Genomic DNA, 24,953 nt, shown 5'->3' with positions numbered 1-24,953 from the left:
GTGGAATGTTTTGGGTGGGTACGTATAAGTAATACACTGTAGCAATCAGCTGACGGTATCTTCTAATAACACCTTATATGTGATGAATGTGTTTGATGACCTCAACCTTATATAATGAGATTAAAAGATTACGTATAACTCGGACTACGTTGGGCCGAGCACACACACCTGTGCCAAGTTCCTGGTAAATTGAAATTGAAGCATGCTGAGGCAGGGTTGAAACCCTCCGAGTGGGGAATGGATCATAATGTTATAGGTTTTCCTCTTTCGAGGCTCCTTCAGTGTCAATATTGATTACTCTTTAAACTGGAGCTACACCGTTTGGTTAGTATCTACAAGACGAGTGCTCTGGCTATACTGAGGGTTTGCTTAATGACTGGGCTTGCAGAATTGCCTTTTCGAGCTAAACGTGTTTGATGAATTGGGGTGCAGTTTCAAGGCTGCCATGAGCCCTAATGCAAGAGAAATGTCTCTGATATTAGTTGGGCAGTGTAAGACAGCCAGCATTGGGGTGCAGTGGGCCCACCACACCCCTGCACACAGTTGAATTGCACGTGCTATAACAGCTATGGTAATGATACTGTTAACAGACCCTTCTCTGTTCTTGTTGTAAGCATTGTAATCCACGAATGATTTTCCAAATGTGTCCGAGATTTTGTTGTTCATTTTGTGAAAATGTGCTACCACCAGCGTGACTCGTTATGTTTCTGTGTTGGGTGGATCTGTCTACATCAGTGAGTTAAGGGGGACGGTTCTTGGTGTGTGATGGGTGAGACAAGAGGGCAATACAGAGCCTACTTGCCTTCTAGGCTTGTTTGCATGTTTATGGCCCGTCAGAAGTACATGGGTGTAAGACTGTTCATAGTAACGAGTGCCATATTTTGCCATAGTAGACAATCAACATATATTTGTGCTGCCTTGGATGTATATTAAGCACAAGACACACAATTGATGGCTAGGTTCAAACTGGAACCGCATGGTGAGCAAACAAACGATGGATTTAGGCCCAGATCTCTGTACTGGGGTGAATGTATGACATTGTTCTGCATTCTGTCCATCAATTGTTGTTTTTGCATTTGTCACCCCGAGTGGGAAGGGTATGCCCAGACGTGGGTCCCTTGCTCTCCATGCCACTGGAATCAAGATATCCTGGCTGAAGAGGGGTGAAACCCCGAAACCGGTCCTACGATGCTTGTTTCCAGTCCAGGGAGGACCTGGCTTGGCAGTGCGGGCTGGACTGTTCCCATGAGGCACAGGGTCAAGACTGATTTGCATATGGCTAGGTTCAAACTGGAACGGCATGGTGAGAAAAACAAGCATTTGCAATGCAATCGGTCTCGCAGTTACACGAGTTAAAGCTATTGGCATTGTAAATGACAATGCCAATAGGCATTGTTATTTGCAATGTCAATAGCTCAAACTCGCGTAAATGCGAGACCTAATGCATTGCAAATGCTTGTTTTTTTTAGTCAGGTGTCTGCTAAAGTCCACTGCTTTGATCTTTTTTAGTCTGTTGGGAATATGGTTTACTGTACAATTTTGTACTAGTGCATCAAATTATCCCTGGAGGTAAATGTGTGTGTTATCAAGTACCACCATGGTATCTGCGTATTGTAAGATTGACATTTTTTGCTTTATCTAGTGGGGCGGGCAGGTCCTTGGGTCTACTAGATGACTTTTCAAGTCTGCCATGTGTAAATTTAAAAGTAAGGGGGCAAGAATGCAAATGCAACTCTTTCAATCCCTTGTTTGTGTACATTACAGGTTGCTCAATTAGCTACTAATTTGATTTTCACCAACATATTAATGTATAATCATTCTATGGTCTTCTGGAGCTGAGGTGGTATCTCCCACTTCCTTAGTTTTACCTGTGGCTTGCCTGTTGGGGTGTTATCAAAGGCATTTGTGAAGTCAATGAATGCTGCAAGAAGTGGTTTGATCTTGGGGCACATTGCTTTATCAATTAGACAGTTTAAGGTCAGGAGATTGTCCTCGATGCCTTTAGAAAACAGTCTGAAACCATGGGATCAGTTTCGTCTCTTTTGCCCAGATTTCCGGCTCTCCATACAGTAACCTTGCGTAGCACTTTACTTCAACATCCAATAGTGCTATAATTTTATAGTTTGCAGTGAAGCTCTATTTCCCTTTTATATATAGGTACCAAAATTGAACCCCTCCAACTATCGGAGATTGTGGCCGTTGAATAACATTCTGAAAAGAAGGGGATTAGGATGGACAGCCAAAGACTCCGATCTGATTTTAGAAGTGCTGTCGGAAGGCAATTTGGGCCTGGTGCTCCAGTTGTTCTCATTTTCCTAAGTGCTATTCCTACCTTTCTTTTAGGTGACCAAAGGTTGATATTAAGGGGCATCTGTACTATTCTCACTTCCCTCACACCCATTGGGCCATTCATCGTATTTGATGTTACCGACCGAGTTTGTGCCCTGTGTGATCTCGGTCAATTGGCTATCATGTTCTGTGGTCCATTCATCATGCTTATTAAGCCTAACATTTGAACCAGCTGTTGTGTTGTAGAGTTTCTTTATTTGGTCAGACTATTACTTCATAGAGATGTTACAGACCTTTGGGTTTCGGGCTTGAGTGAGCTTGTTAACTAGCCCCCAGAATTTCCTTGGATTCTTTGTCTTTTTTTAATTTTTTAATTTTATAAATTCTTTTTATTAAACATACTCGACATAGAGGTACAGTTACATTCAAATCAGTTACAGGGAACACAGCAGATCCAAAGTATACATACATAGTAGGATGATAATTGGAGGTTACGGTGAGGGGGGCTATCACATTCGGGGTCACCTGTGGGGGTGCAGATGTTGCCACGGTATGCGTTCCAGGGAACCCAGATCCAAAGACCACTTTCGGGGACAACCCCCAGCCGTATATACTGTCTTTTCCCGCAGCATACACCAGTCAAGGTCTTTTTCCCAATCAGCGACCCTTGGAGCATGCGTAGCCCCCCATAGTTGAGCAATGTTTCTCTTAGCTATCATGCAGCCCAGTGTGACCCATTGTACAGCGTGTGAGTTAAGGTCAGTAGGTTCCCAGATATTAAGGAGGCATCTGGGGGCCTCAGGCCTCACAGTGAGTTTTAGGGTTTGGCTCATAATGTTGTGGATATTGCACCAGTATGTCTGTATTGGGTCGCAGTGCCATATTATGTGCATAAACGTGCCTAGCTGGGTGCATCCCCGTCTGCAGAACCTGTTCGTTGGACCACCCATGTGTATCAGTTGGGGGCCCGTGATGTAGACTCTATGTAATATTTTTAGCTGCACAAGACGGAGGCGTGCTGGGATGGCAACGGTTTTGGGGGAGGAGACTGCGGTCTGCCAATTTTCGTCGTCCAGTTCGATACCGTCTTCAATCCATTTCTCCCATAGGGCCAACAATGGGTCATTCATATTGTTGATGAGTTTCCTATATGTTAGGGATATGGCCTTCTCGGGTAGATGACCATCTAGTAGCCTGTCCTCTAATGGTGAATAGTCAGGTGGGGAAGTATCACGGGGCAGAGCTGTTTGCAAGGCGTGGCGTTCTTGAAGGTAGCGAAAGCGCTCTGTCTCCGCCATGTCATGTTGTCGTTGAAGGGAGTCAAAGGACTTGATGCCATTTTTATCCCAAAGGTCTCTGATGTGGGAGATGCCAATTAGGTCCCATTTATCAAAACCCCGTGAGGTGTCCAAGTCCCAGAGTTTCTGGGAGTCCCATAGGGGTGTGAATAGGGTCAGTCTATTCGTCCAACCCAGCGACGCAGTCGCCGCTTGCCAGATATGGACAGTATGTTTGGTGGGGCCAGTGAGGGGGTATCTGTTAGGCTTGGAGTAGAGGGCCCGGGTAAAGGAGCCGTTTGGGAGGAGCAGTCTGTCCATACTAAACCCCGGATTATCGGGCCGGCCATAGATGCTGTGATTTATTGCCGTTAGGTGTGAGGCTCAAAAGTATTTCTTGATATCAGGCAATCCAATTCCTCCATCAAACCAGTTGAAGGTGAGTTTTTGTAGCGCAATGCGAGGCCTTCCATCCCAGAGAAGGTCTCGTTGGAGCCCCTCTATTTGTATGAAGTACGAGCTTGGTACTGGGTCTGCCGAATTTTGGAAAACATAGAGGAAGCTGGGTAGGGACATCATTTTGAAAAGGGCCGCTTTGCCCAGCAAGGAAAGAGGGAGTGACTTCCAATGTTCGATATCTTGTTTTAGTTGTTGAATTGGGGGGGGGGGGGCGAGGTTTCGGGTAAAACGGAAAGTCTTGTCCAGCGAGATGAAAATACCCAAATATTTAAAGCCTTCTGTGACTATTGGTAAGGGGCAGCCTTGGGGTATCGGAGGGACCTCCCACACAGGACGTACAGGAGAGATTTCTGCCAGTTAATGCCGAACCCGGAGTATCTACCAAGGATGGCCAAGATGTCAAGTACAGCGATAAGGGACCTTTTGGGGGATGCAAGATCTAGTAATATATCGTCCGCATATAGGGATATACGGTCCTCCCAGTCAGCCGACCATCGCAGTCCCCCGATCATTCCATCCCTACGGATCCAGGCCGCAAGGGGCTCTAGAGCTAGAGCGAACAGTAAAGGGGAGAGGGGGCATCCCTGGCGGGTCCCTCAGCTAAGTAGAAAGGATTCAGATTTTCTGTTTACAAATACCTGAGCCATTGGGGGAACTGTATAGTAGTCGTACCCATTTACAGAAGCCCGGTCCAAATCCCAGCTTAGCGAGCACAGCGAAGAGATAAGGCCATTCTAGCGTATCAAAGGCCATAGTGGCGTCCAGGGAGACCACAATGGCGTCCTCACGCAAGGACGATGCCCTACCCAGGACTCCATGTAGTCTACGTAGGTTCAGAGCGGTGTTCCGTCGAGGCATAAACCCCGATTGGTCAGGGTGCACCAGGTCCCCTATCACCTTAACCAGTCTGTTGGCGAGTACTTTCGCTAGTATTTTGGGCTCAGCGTTCAACAGTGAAATAGGCCGATAGGAGGCACAGTCATTTTTAGGCTTCCCTTCTTTATGAATCGTAACAATGGTTGCGATTCGTTGGTCAAGGGGGAGCGATCCCTGTTCTAGACTAGCCTCGAACATAGATTTCAAATATGGTGCTAATCTGTCCGGGCGGAGCTTGTAGAGTTCGATTGGGAGGCCACTGGGGCCGAGCGCCTTACCAGGGTGGAGTGCTCTAATTGCGGTCGCAATCTCGTCCGCAATAAGGGCGCTGTCCATAAACGCACGGTCACGGTCTGATAATACCGGCAGAGAAATGTCACGTAAGAGCTCAGAGGAGTCCGCTTCGGTGTATGGCGCGGTGGAGCTATAAACTCTATGGAAATAGGCCGCAAAGTGGTCGACTATGTCTTGAGGATCCACTATGGCTGATCCTCCAGAGCTTATTAGTTCAGGAACTAGGCGGCTAGCGTGTTCCATTTTGTCCAGCCAGGCGATTAGTTTCCCCGCCTTGTCTCCCCAGTCGTACACCCGCCCCATCCTATCTTGTCCTAGTAATTTGGCCCGGTCGGTGACCAGGGCTCGGTATTCCTCCTGACGGAGTCGCAGGGCGTGGAGAGTCTCCGGCGAGGGAACAGGGTCTAGGTTACTCTCCAAGCGATAGATTTCTTGCTCTTCGTCAGAGACAGCCGCAAGCTTGTCTTTTTTGGACCCCGCTATTAGGGAGAGGGCTTCGCCTCGAACTACTGTCTTGAAGGCTTCCCACAGTGTCAGTGGGGATTCGACCGTGTGCTCATTATCCTGAAAATAGTTGTCCATGGATTTGATCAAACCGGTCCGTATTTTAGGGCTTTTAAGATACGTGGATTCTTTGTCTTGAGTGCAGCGTGAAGTTTTGCCCAGGTCAATTTATCAGCGTTCCGTTTGTCTTCCCAGAACTGTCTCTTGTAAGCATTTTTTATTTTAAACAATTTTTATTAGTTTCAAATTAAAACACTAACCAACTGCAAGGATTTGCTAGAGAGAATAAATAGTGCACATAAAATGCCAAAAAAGTCAAGTAAGTATGTTATAGAGTAAAATTGACAAGCAAGCAAATGCACATACTAGATAGATTAAAAATGTCAAGCCAGCAAATGCATATAATAGGTAGAAATTGTCTAGTAAGCATATACATCTAATAAATAGCTTCAAAATGTAATAACTAGGATAAAATGACCAGCTATCAAATAAATATAATTAAAAAAGGGTACAAATGACAAGTAAGCAAGAACATATCAATTTGTTAAAAAATGTTTTGCAAGCTAGTACATACAATGGATATTGAGCGGTAAGGAAAAACATCTATCAATTTAAATAAATATATTTTGCAAGCAAGTGCATACAATAGATCCTGCAAATACGTATCAAATAGCTTTATAATGTTTTTCATGTACGTACAATAGATGCCTTATGCTTTGCACTCAGAATATAACAACCCACTCAATCCTTACAGCTTCCAACTAGCAGTCATCCCCCTCTTATAGTTACCTCTTGTCAAACTTTCGAATATTGAAGGTACCAAATTCCTCCCAAACCAATCCTTGCAAAGTCACTTATTACCATCCTCTAGATCCCCGGAGATACCAGATGGGCATTCTGCAAGTCAGAGTCAGCATCTGGGGTCAACAAGCAGTCCACAAGGTGTTCCCAAGCATGCGCCCTTTCAATCAATCCCGCCCTCTTTTCAACTCCTGAAACAACACTGCGCTCCCAAGTCCCGCCCATTTAACCAGTTCTTTTCACCATCTAGACATCCTAGGACCCTGCACCGACTTCCAGTGCATAGTCATTTCAAGTTTTGCCAGAATCAATACTAAGGAAGTAAATCTAGTAGTAATCTTTCTCTTTTTTGGCCGAGGATATCACCCAAGGAGGCAGGCCAAGGGAGTACAAGGGATCGCTCATAAAGTTTTGTCATTTACACAAGCCAATACTGCTTCCCAGAACCCTGCTAAGGATGGTCAGGACCATATCACATGAAACAATTCTGCCCTCAACTCTCCACATCTCGGACATTTATCAGCTGCATTTGCATGAAAACGGTTGATCCTGCCAGGTAAGGTAGGCTGTATGCAGAATGAAAAAATTATTATTTATCTAACATTTGCAAAACAGCGGGTATATATGCGCTAAAATCCTATCCCAGTCCATATCTTCGGATAGGTCCGCTTTCCATTTCACTTTCAATTCAGCAAAAGGAGTAAGAACCTCAGCAGGCAAATCATGATATAGACACAAAACCGCTTTTACATGGCCCGTCTTAGTATAGGGCAGCTGACACACAAGATGTTGCTGGCTCGGTTCCACCAACCCTCCAATGACTTCTCATTGTGGCAATCACTGCCCTGTGCAACAATAATTGGCCACCTGGAACACCATACTCTTCTGCAAAATCCTAAAACTGGAGCAATACTCCATCCCGGTATAAGTCACCTAAACAATTCAATTCATAGACCGCCCACCCCCCAACGCACCTGCACAATCCACCGTCTTCATCCATTTAAGAAGGAGATAGGGTGAATAAGGCAACTGAACACAGGTCTGCTGAAGGCAGTGTCACCAGCACTGTTGTATTACCTGGAGATCCTGTGAGGCCGCAAACTGTGCCTTGTAAGCTTGCCTCAGTTTATTCACTCTTTGTTTCTTTCCCTCTACATCAGGGTCTTTATACCTAAGGCAGCAGAGAGCTTTTTTTTAGCACCTTTATTAGATTTTTTAGCACCTTTATTAGATTTTTTGTTTTAAGGCTGTGAGAGTGCCCCCGTCTATTTTGTTCCACCTCTGATCTTCTTTTGTAGCAGTCGGCTAAGTTCTATTGGAATGATGCAATCAGTGTGGCGCAGCCTATTAGTACTTCAGTTTCCTTCTTTCTTCCGAGATCCCTTCTATTGAGTTACACTTTGTTTTATTTTGTTTATTTTGGACTGCTCTATCCACCAGTTTATTCTTTTTAACAGGGCGGAGTCTTTTTGAAGGCCAATAATCTTTGTTGCTTAGTACCTTTCTGAAGGTTTGTTGATCTTACATAGAATTGCAGCATGGTCACTTGAGGTTTTCAGGATTGTCTGAAAATCATCTATATTGTGAAAATGTTCTATTGAAGACCATAGATAGTCCAGGGTTGTTAATCTAAACAGGGAGATGTGAATGTATGCCTCTGGTCTATCTTGTAGTACTTTTCCATTATTACAACACATCTCTAAAGCCTTTAAGGCATTTGCCAGCTATACAACAAATATTTCCCGCCACTGGTCCTGGACGATCACTTGTGGACTTCTCCAGTATTCATCTTCCCATTCCTCAAGATAGTTATTTCCGAGTAGATTTGAGTTGAAACTGCCTCCAGTCATCATATGTGCTTTGGGATATTCTGACCTAAGGTTTTCTAGGCAGTCCAACAATGTGCTTGCTTACTCGCGTTTCTGTGTGGTAGTCGGTTGCAGGCAGATATTTCCGATGATTAAATATGACTCACTCTATTGTTTTGTCCTTTGAGTGGATATATATATATATATATATATATATATATATATATATATATATATATATATATATATATATATATATATATATATATATATATATACATATACATACACACCAAAAGTTCCCCTTGTGAGGCCCCGCTCTGTAGGATCTTGGGCTCCAGTAACGTGGGAACTTTTGGTGCATAGTTATGGAGGCGCCTGATCCACTCGCGCACCTAACCTACTTAGGTGAAGCCAACGGTGCAAAAAGGATGGCGCAAGGAAGAGATTCAAACAGGATTATTTCCTGTCATGATCGTGCTGCGAGTGGTGTCTGATTTTCAAGTCCGTAATTTTATCAGCATTTAAACGCTGTTTCTACTCACCCGACTGACTCCAGCATTTCCTGTATCAAGATCAGTGCTTGTGTTTAAAAGAAAAGTACCACCAAGGTAAATATTATCGGAGGACTTCCAGTTTGAACTGTGAAATATTAACACAATGCACTTTGGGGCTTGTAGTAGCTTAAATTCAGTCACGTGTTTCATCTTTGAAAAAGCGCGTCATGGCAGGCAGAAGGGAGCAATAAAAATTCTCTACTTACCACGAAGAGGAGTTCGTGCATTCATTTTCGCCGTGAGCTGGAAGTCTTAGTGTGCTTTAAAGTTGATATATATATATTTTTTTAACACTATCATAGCATCCCCCTTTCCTGCCCAAATTATGTATGTCTTTACTGCCAGATCGCTTTATTTTTTTTATAAATCGTTTTTATTAGGTTTAGTAGTAGTTATGCATACATCCTTAATCATTGGTACAACATTTACATAGTACATCATTTCGGAATCAGTTGGTGAAAAACAGCAATTACAGAGAAACAACATCTAAATCTCTAGCACGTCTAATTTCTAATTCCACTGAAGGGGAGACACATAGCCCTCCCCGGTATTCATTCCATTTGCCCCATTTCTTATCCCACCTCTTAGGAATCCACGTGTCGTAAACACTTCCTTTTCTGCGACCATACATTTGTCAAGTTCTCTTAAACACGTACGGATAGTCGGTGGGTTTACTGCCCCCCACCCCCTGGCGACTTCTCTTTTGACAAGGGTGTAACCCAGTGTGGCCAGTTGTTGTTCCGGGTCTGTGGCCACCCAAATGTTAAATAGACCCAGCCTTGGTGTGAGATTTATTTGTTTCCATAATGCAGTCTGGATACGAGTTGTAGCCCCCCCCCCAAATTCGTAAAAGTGCCGGGCATTCCCAGATCGTGTGATAAAAGGTAGCTGTGTGGGCGCAGCCCCTAAGACAAAGTGCGTCAGTTCTAGCACCTATTTTAGCCAAGGTCACACCTTGAGGTATGACTTATGAAGGATCTTATGCAAGATCGCTTTTGATTTGGATTGAAACCCCCCCCCAATTGGTGGGCCCCCACTTTGGTATGGGAGAGCGGGTGCTGCAAAGTTTGCATAATCCAGGAAAGCTCTGGCTCCATGTTTCCTGAAAGCAAATGATTTTATTCTCTGTTAATTCCCCCAACTCTCTTAGTTTGTCCTCATGTTCCAAGAGGCCCCTCACTTTCCAGAAACCGATTTTTATCTCCCATACATTGAGCCCCACTTTATTTATCTTGTGTTGATTTAGGTGCGTTGATTTAAGTACCCAGCCAACCATTCCCAGGTTACAGGGGCGGAGGGGTCGCCTCTCCCTGGTTAGCATCAGGCTTCAAACATATAGTGCTTTCCCCATTTCTCTCGTCACTGCTTCTAGCCATGAGGGATTTGGCCCCTTTGTAATCTCCCTTGCCGTATTTAGACAATACATGTTTGTGGTGGTATCCTCATTTGTCCCAATAGCGTTCCTGAGGACTGGTAAGATTTTAATGCCTTGGGCATTGATCCTAATGGGCTGGCGTATGTTAGGGTGGGCGTTTTCAATATCGCAGGGTATCTACGTGCCAGGGTGTAGGATAGACTTATTCCCTACCTAGCAAGTTGTTTTTTGTGGTTTATGTAGCTTGTACCAAAACTCTCTTCCTTAAAACCAATCTCAATTTGTTTATTTGTCTGTAACCCTGGGGCTTAAAAGCCACATACTGGATGTCCTTTGATTTCAGGTGTTCCAGGACCGGCAGTTTAGCGGCTAGTGTTAGGAAGTTCGGTCTATTCAAAATGTTCCATTTTCGTTGTGAGACACATTCCAAGTACAATTTTCTACCTCTTGGTCCCATGCAAAGCCCCTCTATTGTTGCCACATTGTCGGTCCCTTTATGGTACTCATCTGATTGCACTTCGCTTTTAATTAAGGGTGGTGCCTTATTTGGGTGAGCAGGCTTCAGTTTCTTTATATTTATAAAGCATTTATGCACCGAGGGTTATGGTGGGAAATAGAGGAATATAACAGAAAAACACTCTCTTGCATATAAACTAGACAAACCATAACATGAATATTTAAGGTCTAAAAAGCAGTATTCAGTTGTTTACGGAAAACATGCAATAATGAAACGGAGCTTACCACCATTAGCAGATTGTTCCACACTTTTTCATGCTGCCAGAGAGAAAAATTCTTGGATTTTGGAATATTGAGCAACACTTGGTTAGAAAAATGTAGAGTGCCTTTTGGGATATATAGATAGAATCTAACCACCGTGAAAGAGGGGAGGCATTGTAGATTTCTTGGTACTCTGTAACTTGGCCCTTAAGTAGTTTTCGCTTCTTAACAGGAAGCCAGTGGGTCTTCTCTTGACCATACCCACTGATATGTTCATCTGTTTTCTCAGCAGACAGCAGGACCTCTCGATGGCTGTAATTAGCTGTCCTGCGTCCCATGCATTTTAGATCCACATTCCGAAACCCTTGAAACCCTGTGTTGCTCCTTTCCTCGCTGTGACTTTCAGTGCTTCAGTTTGGTATAACAAAACCTTTCATGCTCATTTATAAACATTCTGTCCTGTGGGGATGGCTAGATCACACGTTTTACAAAGAAGTTTGTGAGGTTAAGACAAGAGATCCTTCCTTCACCATACCTGTACCCTCTGGCTACAAGAGGTGGGAATAAACTTGAGGTTATTGAAGATCTGTGTAACGTTGTTTAAGTTTAGAACGAATATGTAGCATAATCTTAGCTACCGGAGATAAATAGCCTCTTGAGTTTGTCACAGATGCCCTCCGTGCCGATTTAGATGCAGTATGTAAATACATTATGTTCATTGAAGCACCACTCTTTGTCTTATCCTCTCCATTTTACAGTTTTAATTTGGGACACATTAGGATTAAGACACATAAGCATCATTTTGTAATATATTAAAATGATTGTTGAAGCTTAACCTGTGTTTTCCCCATTCTGGGTTTATTCTACATTGTCTGGAGTGTCATTTGGGATCCAAACAATCCGCCTCTGCCACAGGTGCCCCAGTGATATATTCATTTGTATACATTAATGTTGAAGTCTGTACTACTTCCTTGTTTGTGCACTGTTAGACCTGTCAGCCCTTTGGGTGGTCCCTCCTCATCATTATTTATTTTGTCCCACTTTTGCCTCAAACCCTGTTTGAATTTTTCCTTTTTGGGAACCACCAGACTTTTTAGTGTTGCTGCAGATTCAGGGAGCCATTTTACCTACCCCTGAAACTTCTGTCTGAGGGCCTGGAGCACAAAATGGTGGCCACCTGTGACATCACCAGCATCCACTGGAACCTACCAGCACCTTCCAGAACATTCCAGAACCCTGTGACAGTTGGAGGCGGTTTAGAATGTTGGGAAGCTAAGAGAGAGAGTTGGCAGTTGGAGCTGGCAGTTGGCACCTGACTGGTGAAGAGAGAGCAGCACAACAGTGAAGGAGGAACGAGTGAAGCAGCAGGGGTGGAAACTTGTGCCTGGAGTGGGGTCCATAAACCCACCCTTGATACTTGTCCCTACTGATGGATCCCAGCCTGTAGCCCTGTGTGGGAAGAAGCCAGAAAAACTCATCCTAAGGACCTGGACAGCAGGAACAGGCCTTAGAAGCAGAAAGCAGCAAGATCCTGACCTGGAAACTGGTTTCCCTGGAGTCCGGCGTCGAGTAGCCTAAGACCTGGAGCCCGAGGTGGAGAAGCGGCGCTGACTGAAGAAGCAGACGTCGTACCCGGAGCCGCCTGAGGTCGTGAGAGGGCGCCGACGGAGGTCGTGAGGAATACCAAAGGTCGAGGAGGAAGTTAACCGAGGTCGAGTGAGCGGCGTCATCGGAGGAGTGAAGTCCGCCCTCCGGAGTCGTCGGAGACCGAGGTGAAGTGTACCGGAGGTCGGGAGTGAGGATCGCACTCCGGAGTCGCCCGGAACCTGAGAGGAGGAGCACCGGAGGTCGGGGGTGAGGATCGCACCCCGGAGTCGCCGGAAGTCGACATCGAGGCCAGGCCGGCCGACGTCATCGAATCCGAGAGCGCCATCGGACCGGAGCCGCCCGAAGTCGACACCGAGTAGAGACTGCCCGACGCCGTCGAATCGGAGGTCGAGATCGAACCGAGGCCGCCGACATCGGACCGGAACCGCCTACCGGCGTCGTCTAGAACTGACATTGTGCCGAGGCCGCCGAGACCGAACCGGAACCGCCTCACGGCATCGACACGACTCCAGCGGCGTCGGAACAACAGAAAAAGGGCAGTAAGTGGAGTAGAGGGCGCCTAAGGCCCTGTGGAGACCTGAGAGACTGCTCTAAGGGGCTAGGGAGGTGCTGGAACCAACCTGACTGTGCCAGGGGTGAATTGGGACTAACCTAGAGAGGTTGTGTGGAGAGAGGAAGCCAGGGCACTGGTATTCCCCCCTTGATCTACCTCAGTTTAGGCCTCAGCCTTGTCCCAGCCAGGGAGTAGAACCCCTCAAGCCTTCCACAACCCTACAAGCTGTGCCTGGGCCAAATCAGCCCTTAGGAATTGAAAAGTGATCTGATTACATGAGTGTTGCTGTATACTCTTAATTATTTATTGGGGGGCCCTGTATTTATTGTGGTTAACCTATTTATTGCTTCACTATATTTATTGGTCCACAGGACTTGTTGGTGTACAATATTTATTGGTTCAGTATTTATTGCCTCAGAATATTTAATTGCCTGTATTACCTGCACTTATATTTATGTCCCTTGTATTTATGATCACCCCTATTTATTGAATCTCCAGACAGTATTTATTTGACCTGCACTATTTAAAATTTGTATATTGTGATTGACTTATTTATTTTCCCAATCAGCAACTAAGAGAAAAAGATAAAGAAAGATATTTTCATAATTTTTACGGTGTAGAGTCGTTTTTGGAACGGATGCACGCATGGTTATTGTATGGGTATATTGTATGCTTAGCACGGTGCCTGTATCCTGACCACTCGAGCCAAGCTACCACAGTGTGTTCGGGGAGTCCATCACCACCCTGCGGAGTGGGAGTGGGCTGTTTCCAACATGCACTGAAAGAGTTTAACCTTTCCTCTAAGTTCTTGTAATGAAAGTGGTCATCGTAACATGCAAGGCGCACCCGGCTTTCTGTTTGGGCTGGTGAGGTAGACATATTAGCCTCCAAAGTCATCTGTGTAATCTATTTCGTGCATCAAAATGAGTTGTGAGGTTCTCTCACGATAGTGAAATCATCAGGCCTAAGGACTTTCTTTAATGTTAGTTTCCCAAGGTCCACAAATCAGGGGCATAGCTATTATTGGTGTTGCAGTGGCACAAGAGTTCAGGTGGGTGAGAGGCCCCACTGCCACTATCCTGATTTGTCTTCTATTACAAATCCAGGGGTAGAGATGCATTTATCTTGATTGTATTAGAACCCTTGGCACCAATGCTATGCCAGTATCATGAAGACATCGTTCTTTACTACAGTACCCTTCAAATGTTCTCTATGCAACTCCATCAATTAGTCCACAGCTAAGCTCTGCAGGTATCGATCCTGTTGAATATGTAATCAGCCAGTGTCATTTTGTAACCCTCAATCTAGATCCTAGACCTGTTTTGCTTACAGTTAATGATGTAGGTATTTCTCAGCTTTATCAATCCCGTGGAAAACCTTTGTTTCAATTTAAGGAAAGACTGTTCATCCATTGCAGCTATTATAGTGGTTGTCCAGGTCTAGCGGCTTAGTGGACTAATATGTCCACTGTAGGGGCCTGTGTTTGACTTCATGGTCACAGGTTCAAATCCTGGTGCCCATCTGGGTGAACAGGTGCTTTACAAATACACGTCATGTTATGTTGTCTACTACAACAATGTTCCTCAGGGTTTTAGTGACCGAGTGCCCTAGCCCTATTTTTCCAACACTGGTAGTTCTTTTTGAAGATCAGAAACAGCTCCCTCACTCGGTCTCTCCAAATAAGCCATTTCTGTATGCTTTCCACATCTTGTTCAGCCGAGAGTTCCATTTGTATTAAAGCTCAAATAATTTTGTGTTTAGTTTTTAATCTCTACTCTTTCAATATTTAATCTTCCAATTTCCACGCTCTCTGTCATAGTTAGGTGTACGACGCATCCAACCCTTCTCATAGGGTTTGATCAGATATGGTGCCCCATCAAGCCATGGCTAACAAAAACATAATGTGTGAAAGCATAAATTGTTCAAGAAAAGCAAATGGTCCTAAATGGTGAGTAGAACGTTTGTCAAGATGCCCCGTTATCCTAATTTAGAGATTTCAGTTATTTCGATTTTGTTAGATCCTATAACTTAAGCCTGTACAGAGAACCATTTATACCAAATTGCAACTGCCACCTATTATACTCTCCTTCAACAAACTTTGGAAGAGGGGTGAATGAGAATCTAGTTTTTTGGTCTGGGCCATATATTTACTATTAGTCATACGTTACCAAATTTGTTGCTGTCACTGAGTTTTGTCTCTAATACATTTACTTTATCTCTTAACCCCCATTCCCCACCCATGACGTCTGGTCCTTTGTCAATTACTTCTGTTCATTGAAAAATTACTTGATTCTCGTGATGACTTTTATGAATGGAGTATTTTTTTTTATTTTCAGCTGTCAAATAAATACTGGGCTCCCCATGTGAAGAAGAAGTTGCCTTTTGATAGCCAGGTATTGTACCCTCTTTAGGATGTGTATGGAATGTGCAAAGTCAGTGCGACACTATTGAAATTCACTGAATGTGGTTATTATAAATTTTAATGATCTAATAATTGATCATCCGACTCTGAGTTGGAAGGCTCTCTTTTCATGATGGTTTATTTGGCTTTGTGTTTAGTTTTGACGTTCTAACCTCTAAATTGCTAATACAGACATACCTTCATTCTACACTTCTACCTGCTGACCACATCAGTGTTTACCCCTTAAAAAGGCTCTGGAGGCACATCAGTCTACCCTTTGTTACTGACACTTAAAGTCAAAAATTCACCTTCAGGAGTTGAGACGATCGCAGCAAAACTGTTTCCTCAAAAGGTATCCAAGGAATCTTGAGTTCATAAGCTCTCCTCCATCCCCGGCTGCCAAGATGCACAAAGGTTTCTGTTGTTTGATGTTGAAAGTGGTCTACTGTTTGTGGGCACATGTTCAGAAACACTTTATCAAAATTATTTCCTGTTGTAAAACACACATTCACCTATCAAACCCTCTATATTTAATACGTATGAAACCAGAATTGATAATTGCTGACTGAATGCAGAGCAAAGAGCTCTGAAGTTAATTTTCAGATTTTGAGGAACTCATTGAGGATATGGTCGCCATCTTTCTACCTGCGACAATACAAGAAAGTTTGTCCCAAGGTGCATTTACCTATATTTAATGGCCTAAACTTATTGCATTTTCCCAATCATTTACTGCAGGTTATTGAAGCTGTATATGAAAAAGAAATAGCCAAGTCAAGGTGAGTGTTGTTGAAAATGAATTGGGTGAACTAACGATAAGAGGTGCAGCTACAATTTTCCGCAATAGAGGCTCCTCTAAAAAGAAGGGTGTGTCACCCTTTGTAAATAAAAATAAAGGAAGAGGGAGACTTGATCGCAGAGCATCTCCGGATTTATGCTTTTGTAAATTTTTCCAATCAGAATTTGCCTAACAATAGCTGCTGCATGTGCCTCAACTCTATGAAATCTCTTCCTAAATGGCAAAGTGTATTGATATGGACCCAGCCATTCAAAATGTGCCTTTCTTCAGACACCCTACATTGTGTGTGTTCGTGGTCTGTATTTTAAATGGACTTCCTTTAGATTTTAGGCTGCATGCTTTCAACGTGTCTGCTGGTGCTATGTCAGGCATCTGCCTACCTTTAGACGCCAGGGAGAGACCCTGGTGTGTTAGGAACAAGGATATATGTGTAGCTTTAACTCCGATGTGATATCATGTGCATATGACTGCAAATTGGTCACCAGATAAAGACAGCCCCACCAACTTGTGAATGTCAGGGATGCAAGTGCAGAGTTTTGACTTTGATTCCGTGTGGCCAGTAAGGTTTGTACCTCACATCAGTTCAGACACCATTTCAAATACTTAGGTTGAGGACTACCAGTCATCTGACAGACACCGTTGCTAAAACTGGTATGTTAAAGAGCTTCCCCGATTTTCATCTGTTCTTGAAATATATTTTTTCTTTTCATTTTAGGTTTGCAATAAGAAAGATAATGCTTCTTGAATTCAGGTGGGTTTGAGGAACAAATATATATAAGGCAAAGAGAATAACAGTTTCATGATTGGGACTTTGCTTGGGTTCATAGCTCTCGACCTTTGAGAGGCATTTCTTTATTTTCCTAAATTAAATACTTGTTCCAGCTGCATGTATCAATAGTATATTTGTTTGTATTCTTAGGGACTAAAATCTACTCAAAGAATATGGTTCACATATACATTTTGAGACAAAGAGGAAATTCTACTGAATTTAGCCCAGGTTTCGGACGTTCTTACATTAATATTCAAAAGCAGAATGGCTTTTTAGGTTTTGCCTGCACAGCGCTTGCCCTGTTCTTTTGAAATCTCATGTAAACATAAAAAAGCTTAATAAAACGGGCTTTGAGCCTGCCATTACTAACCATTGGGTTCCTCTTTTCCTTGCTTCACATTGCTTTAGCGTCCCCTGTTTTCATTACGATTTTTCCGTTGTTGTCCCTGAGGTGGAGCATGAACAGCTTCCTGCAGGCAGTGTCCTTACACTGGCCGCATGCTCCTGAAGTTACTTGTTTTTCTTTTACTTTTGGATTGCACTGTAGGAGAGACAATGTTTGCTTTCTAGTTCATGAGCATCCCTCAGGCCCTTTTTCCCTATGTGTGTATTTCTTCAAAATATCACAATTCAAAGCACAGGATTATAGTTTTTTTATGTTTTTGTTTTTTTTACTATCGGTGTCAGGTTCCCTACTTTTGCTTGGGCGTGAGAACCACTCAAGTACGTGGCCTTCGAGTCGTCCTGCAGGCTCTATCGCTGGGGTATTGAAGCCATCCATGACGTCATTGCAGCAAATTCTGGATGCGAACAGCACTTTTTAGAATTCCTCTTCATGGTTTAGTTTTTTGATACCCAATAACAAAGGTTTAAGTGAAGCCGTTATGTAGCTGGGAAGCTCGTTTTGACCTGTGCCCAATACATACCTTAAGATGGCTTCCCTGTTCACTTGTACTGTCAGTAATTGAACTGGCCACCACAGGGGCATACCTACTCATGCATATATGCTCCTGCCTTAAAGCTGTAAATCCTGCTGTAGCGGCGACTTACAAAAATTGTATATGCAGTGTTAGTGGACATGGCACACAGGGTGTGTGCCATGTTGTGTTTTCACTTTTCAGAGCACCTTGTCACGCAGCCTGCAGTTGCAATCTGCAAGAGTTTGGTGCCGGGTTTCTTGGAGTGGCACAATATATGCTGCAGCTCTTAGGGACCCTCTTTAGTACCTATGCCCTAGGTATCAGGGGTACCACTTAATAGGGATTTACAGACGTGCTAAAGGCATGATCAATTGAGGATCAGTTTACCAGAGAAGTTGTTTCGGGGAAAGAACACTGGCACTGGGGACCTGGTTAGCAGGAATCCAGGGCGCTTCAGTCAAAGACGCAGCAAATAACAGGCAAAAAGTGAGGAGACGGCTGCAACAAAAACCCAGTTTCCTACAACTGTACACTGCTATGGGTAGTATCCTAATGTTCAGGGATGGTGATGTAAGGAAGAAGATAGAAGTGTAAAACTCCAGATGAACAAATGAGTCAATAGGTCAAATGAGAATGGCAATGGGAACCCAGTACCTTGTAACCAGATCACTTATGATAAAGCCTTTCGATGTGGAGGACACAACTTATATAGTAACTCTTATGCGTTGAGGCAAGTAGCTGGTCTTAGACATTTGACTGGTTGAAGAGCAAGTATGCAATATTGAATTAATCCAGCCACTACATAGACACTAAGGTTTAGTAAAAATGAGGTTAAACATAGGTCTCGTGTAAGCTGTAGGCTTTTGGAGATTTCCTGAATTTGAGGAAATCATGTTCAAGTCTCGCATGTGAAGATAGATTATACCACAGAGAGGAGTCATTTCCAGAGAGATATCTTCTGCTTTTTTTCTAGTGGTGGGGCTGAAGGACCAAGAGTAGATTGAAATTGGCGGACCTTCAGTTTCTTGTTGGTTGATAAGAAACGAACAGCATGATGAGCTAATTTGGGCAAAGGCCATGTAGAGCTTGTGGGCAAGGCAGAGGGTTTGAATTTTAATTGGGAATGTATTTTTCTGGCCACTAGTGGAGGGACTTTAGCTTGACCGAAAATCAGATGACTGGCATGAGTCTTAATCTCTTTGTAGGTTCAGTTTTGTCCCTAAATGAGCATGGCCAGTGTATGTTTTGCTGCCAGAGCTGAGCCTGAGATTGGCTGAGGGACACTTTGGGAAAAACTTTTGAATTGCTTTCTGTCTAGAGATGAATCTTAGAGTCGTCAGCGTACATGTTTTGTGTGTCAGGAATCCAGACTAGTAGATCTGTGTACGTATTGGATAGCATAGGTGATACAGCTGATCCTTTAAGTGCTTCATGTCAGATGGTTACCGTTTTTCGAAAGGGAAAGGGCTCAGTTTGACGTGATGTGTGTAATTTAGGAGAAAGTGAGCAGCCATCTTAATGTTGTGCCAGCAGTGCCTGCTTCTGTTGCCCAATTTGTATGTTGTGATCAACAGTATCAAATGTATCATAGCGGTCTACTAAACTTATGAAAGATGATTTTTCTTGGTCACAAAAGAGTAATAATTTGTCTTTAATGTTTAGGAGTGTTGTCTCAGTGCCTTGTCGAGGCCAGCAGTTGGAGTGAAAATCATTTATACGGTTTTTAATTCCAAGTGAAATAAATGTTGTGAATGCCGACTGTTTCAAGATGGGTAAACCAGCAATGGTTCAGTAATTAGCTACATCTACAGAGGGTTTCATCAGAAATTGAGTTAGGATTGCACGCATTAGGGCTTGAAGAATATCTCCTTGGTGAGGAGAAATTGATTATGTATGCTACCATTAAGGGCATCAGTGGTTATTGACTATGGCATTTTTCAAATCTCATGGCGGTTAAGATTTCAAAAAAATAATTTGCGACCTTTACAATCTCTGCTACATAGACAAGTTGGAACTAGTCATAGGGAGTTGAGCAGGGGGATAGTGGTATGGTGGGATTGTTTGTTAATGGAGCATGGGTTAATGTTATTGTGAGGAATAGGGTGTATTTTATGGTATGGTTGTGCACTCTCACCGTGTAATACACTTACCAACCCATTTAGGACCCTTAGGTTTTGTATGTCAAATCTTTTTGTTTACTCAATGCTGGGTAGCTGTGACTGAGCTGCAAGGTTTGCAAAAAAGGCCAAGTGTAAAGCATTTAAGTAGCAACAAAACAATTGAAGAAGAAATTGACAAGACACCAAAGAATCCAACACCAATATATAAAAATAGACTGTAATTGTATTTATTAGTGGACACCACAAAAAAGATCCACCAGAGGGTTTCAGAGATGTAGAATTTCTAAGATATAGTAAATCGGGTTATTTCACTCAGCCATGAACAAGCACTGGCAAATTCAACAAATTTGATACGTAGAAACTGCGACTACTTCTTGGACCACGAAGCGGGTGAGGTGGTCCTGGTGACCGGGACGTTGTCCCTTGAAGTCCTTTCAATGGTATGGGAATGGTTTTAAAACGTATTTTATTAGTACACATCCGTCTGCTAATGTGTGGGCCTCTGTTGGATTAATATCCCTAAATTGTAACATCAGTGCCCAATTTGACTCTCCCAATATCCTTGCCCTGAGTTTAACAGAAGCCAGTGGGTCAACGATTAATTTAAATTCAGTCTACAATTGCCTGACCCCCTGTCACAAGGAGTCTCAAAAACGTGCTGTTTCAGATTCTTACTTGTCTTATCTTGATCCTCAAATCCCATTTTCTGATTGTTGGTGAATTTAATGTCACCTATGAGCAACTTGAATGCATGCACCTGGTAACTGATGAGCAAGATAAAATAATGGGTATCTCTTCTTTTGAATCTGCTTCTTTTATCCCAAGCACAGTGGGGGCTTTACAATTGGCCCAGATGACACTTAGTTTATATGGTTGAAAATCTGAAATAGAGAGATCACACGTCTTTGTAAGAGGAAAGTACAAAAGTAGGATTGATTCTTTTTTTATTAGATACAGCCCTGTGGAATAAAGCTATTGACGTTCTAGTGATCCCACGATTAGACAGTGACCACTATGTTTTGCACCTCAATATGGGCCTCATGTAGGTAGCCAAATACCGGTCGGTAACGGCCGATTTTCGGTAATTATACCGTTACCGACCGGTATTTTGGCTATTGGTATGTAGGGGGACGAATTTTGGTTTCGGAATTTACCGAATCGGTAAAATTACCGATTCGGTAATAATACCGAATCGGTAATGTTACCGAATCGGTAACTTTTCCGAATCGGTAATTTTACCGATTCGGTAAATTCCGAAACCAAAATCGAGATGTAGGGGGAGTGTGTGTGTGTGTTTAAGAGTCGGTATTTACCACCAACTTATAGTTGGTGGTAAATAATTAATGTATGTGTTAATGCATTTTTACGCGCGTAGCAGTGTGCAATGTGGCATACATACATGCCCTTAGGGCATGTATGTGTGCCACATGTGCACACATGGCCGAATCAGGGGTGCAACAGGGTGTCAATGTGACACCCTGCCACCCTTGTATGTGTTCCCCCCATTACCGAATCGGTATTTACCGATTCGGTAATGAGGCATACCTTCCCATCAATGGGAAGGTATGCCTCATTACCGAATCGGTAAATACCGATTCGGTAATTACCGAATAGTAACGAATCGGTAAAAAATACCGACTCATTACCTACATACGAGTTACCACTTCTAAAATACCGATTCGGTATCGTTCGGTATTTTAGAAGTGGTAACTGGTATGCTACCTACATGAGGCCCTATGTGCGCTAAACGTATCTCGGTTTCCGTGGAAACTAGATGCTTGATTGCAGTAGAGCCACTAATAGCTAATAATTGCAAGGACGATCAAGTAGCCCACTGTATTAGCCAACAGGGAAGCACATACAAAGATTTATGATATCTTTTATACAACAATTGCACCCTTTGTGTACTTACCTTGCTGTGATATTCCCATCACGGACATTTAGCAATCATTGTTCACTCAACTAGGAGAACATTGTTATACCATAGTTGACCTTCCTTCTGTAAAAATTCAAGCAAAAAAAAAAAAAGTATAACATTTACAACTTCTGGTTCCGAGTCGTTGTCGTAAAGCAAAATCAACTCTTATGCAAGCAATTCAATCATACATTCCATCTGCAATCAAATTTGCTAGATCTCAGTACAGGTGTGGACAGATCTTATTGAGGCTTTTGAGAACAAAAGGTATGACTGCCTTTTGACATATAATATCCCATGCCAGTAGAGATGGTAATTCCTCCACTGACCACTATATTTCACCCTCTACTTGGTTCTCTACCCAAGTATAATGTGTCTGACTATTACAAAGCTGTGCTTGCTTTCTCTTTTCCAAGAGGTTATCTGTTTTCCCTTGTAGAAACAAAGGTATCTATTCAAACTTTGAAGGTGGGCAAAGCACCAGGCCCACATAAGATCCCAGGCGATCTTTTCCAACACAATGTCACCATATGGATCCCTTATATCAACCTCTTCTGTAATTCACAGAGGTGCCCGATACTTGGCGTGGTGCAGAAATCATACCTATTCACAACAAGGGGGGACAGATGTGTTCATAGCAAAATATATACCAATAAGCTTATTGGATGATTTGCAAAAGATATTTGCTGGGCAAATTCTTAACAAACTCCAACAGTGGATAGTGGACAATGAGGTGCTATATCTTTTCCCGGCTGGATTTAGAGCCTAGGTGGGTAATGTCGGCCAAGTCTTTCATTTGTCCCTAATCTAATTGAAGTTAATCAATATCAAGAACGACCATCAGTACATTGCCTTTGTGGACTTGAGGGCAGATTTTGACCTAGTCCTGAGACACCTATTATGGGAATCACCAAAGCCAATGGGTGTTCCTACTTCATTGCTGACCCTCATAGTTCGGTTACATGAGCACAATTACACGCAGGTACGTTGGGAGAGATTACTGAACACATCCCAGTATGTAGAGGGGTTAGACAGCGTGTGTTTTGGCTCCCACTCTTTTCTCTCTTTATTTCAATGAAGCCTTTGGTAATCTTTGAATTGTACACGATTTCCCTCAAGCAAAACAATTCACCTATACCAGCCTTGCTTATCTCTGATGATACCCTTCTTCTGTCTAAAACCTATATTGGCCTTCAAAATCTTCTGTCTAATTTTCAGGCCTTTTGTGACCGCAATGGCTTAGAAAATAACGTATAGAAAACCAAGTATATGGTGATTAACCCACACAAGCCTTTCAGGGGTAACATTTTGGTATGGTCTACCCGCTTGAAGTGTACAGACAAATTATGATTATCTGCGAATTAAATTTGACAGTAGATTAACTTGGGCTTCCCAAATATAGAAGGGCAAATCGACACTACAACATAGAGCTGCTGCATTGCGAAAGCTTCAGCTAGGAACAGTCTCTTGTTCAGTCTCGTCAGCCCTCGAGGTCTAGAAAGCTAAGGTACAATTTACTGTGCTTTATAGAATAGAGATATGGGGATATGCTAATACAGTTGTCCTGACTATAGGGGAAAATGTATTTGTGAAATCTGTATGTAACTTACCTAGAAGCACGCTCCTGCTTTTGTTATTGCATGATATTGCCCTACATAACTTTGAGACCTTACCTGCCCTGAATCCTGTTTTATTTTGCGTTAGATTATGGGCAACCCCAGAGTGTTCCTAAGGCTAGCTCAATCGAAATCCTAAAGCTTGATCCTTAGATGCCCCTTCTTGGCTCTATCATATTAAATATTAGTTGACTACATTACGGTTGGAAAACCTAGCGTCTGATCCTGCATCCATAGCATTTGCTGCTAAAGGTCCATCTAAAGTGGTTATTGGCACAATTTTGCAAGCTTGTCATACAAGAATGCAACCCTTGGCATCCTTACAGTTCAACACCTTGAGGTCAGGCCATTGTCCGCTTTTGAGAGGTTTGTGGATGTTGTATAACCGCCACTTGTAAAAGCACTTTATGTGAAATTTCAGTATGCAATTCTACGTATACAAAGTTCTACATTTAAGTGCAATCCTTGCCAAGGCACTAGTATTTTTTTTATCACTTTGTATAGCCTGAAGGAATATTGTGCACATATTTTTTTTTTTACCCGGCTTTTATCACTTCAAGGAGTTAGTGGATTCATCCTTTTGTCGCTCCCTGGGCTTACAGTATTAGGAACTCGCCCTTTGAGCCCGTAAATCAGATACTTCTCCTCTCATTGTGTTTTCTATAAGAAGCTTTTCACATGGTGTTTGGCTTACCATGAAACGAGCATGGTTGTAGTTTTAGGTTATCACTGAGTAGTGCAATGGTTTAATGAATTGTTACTTGATTAATGAGGGACTACATTTGTGGTTATTGCCTTTCAGGGTAAAGAAATGAAATTCCTTGGTTGGTCGTTTTAGGCTTTTTAATGATGTTTTGACATTTTTACAGAATTTGCCTTTTTGCATTATGTATTTATATCATGTTTTTAATCTGTATTTAGATATTTTATACATTGTAATTTATTTATTGTATTGCACTGCTCCTTTTTATAGGGGTGTACCACCAAAATAAACTATTGGTTGATTAACTGTGTTCTAGTTGGTTGACGTTGATTTGCCCTTCCGACTAATTTAAGTAGCAACCACAAGGTCAAAAAGAATTTGAGCAGAATAACATTTGATGTTTTGCGATAAAGCAAAGGGTCTGACTATGGAATGATTTATTTTCTTTTTTGTTGCAGCCAGTACCTGGAGAATTTCTTGTGGCTGAACTACACTCCTGAGGTGTCCAGCAAAGCCTATTTAATGTCGATTTGCTGCATGGTGAATGAGAAATTCCGAGAGAATGTCCCTGCATGGGAGGTAATGCACTGTAATA

General features: G+C 42.9%; 1 protein-coding gene across 2 annotated transcripts in view; it reads left to right on the top strand.

The window, feature by feature from the left end:
- Positions 1-24,953, top strand: part of AQR (aquarius intron-binding spliceosomal factor) — a 396,399-nt gene that overhangs the window by 5,591 nt on the left and 365,855 nt on the right. For both annotated transcript variants that reach the window (XM_085627198.1, XM_085627199.1), the window contains exons 2-5: positions 15,455-15,511; positions 16,255-16,295; positions 17,031-17,066; positions 24,817-24,937. In XM_085627198.1, the coding sequence (XP_085483324.1) occupies positions 15,455-15,511; positions 16,255-16,295; positions 17,031-17,066; positions 24,817-24,937 (255 nt within the window). The remainder of the gene's footprint in view (positions 1-15,454; positions 15,512-16,254; positions 16,296-17,030; positions 17,067-24,816; positions 24,938-24,953) is intronic.

The sequence above is a fragment of the Triturus cristatus genome, chromosome 9, assembly GCF_964204655.1.
Source record: "Triturus cristatus chromosome 9, aTriCri1.1, whole genome shotgun sequence".
NCBI lineage: Eukaryota > Metazoa > Chordata > Amphibia > Caudata > Salamandridae > Triturus > Triturus cristatus.
The sequence above is the reverse complement of the archived record's forward strand: the minus strand, read 5'-3'. Positions and strand labels throughout refer to the sequence as shown.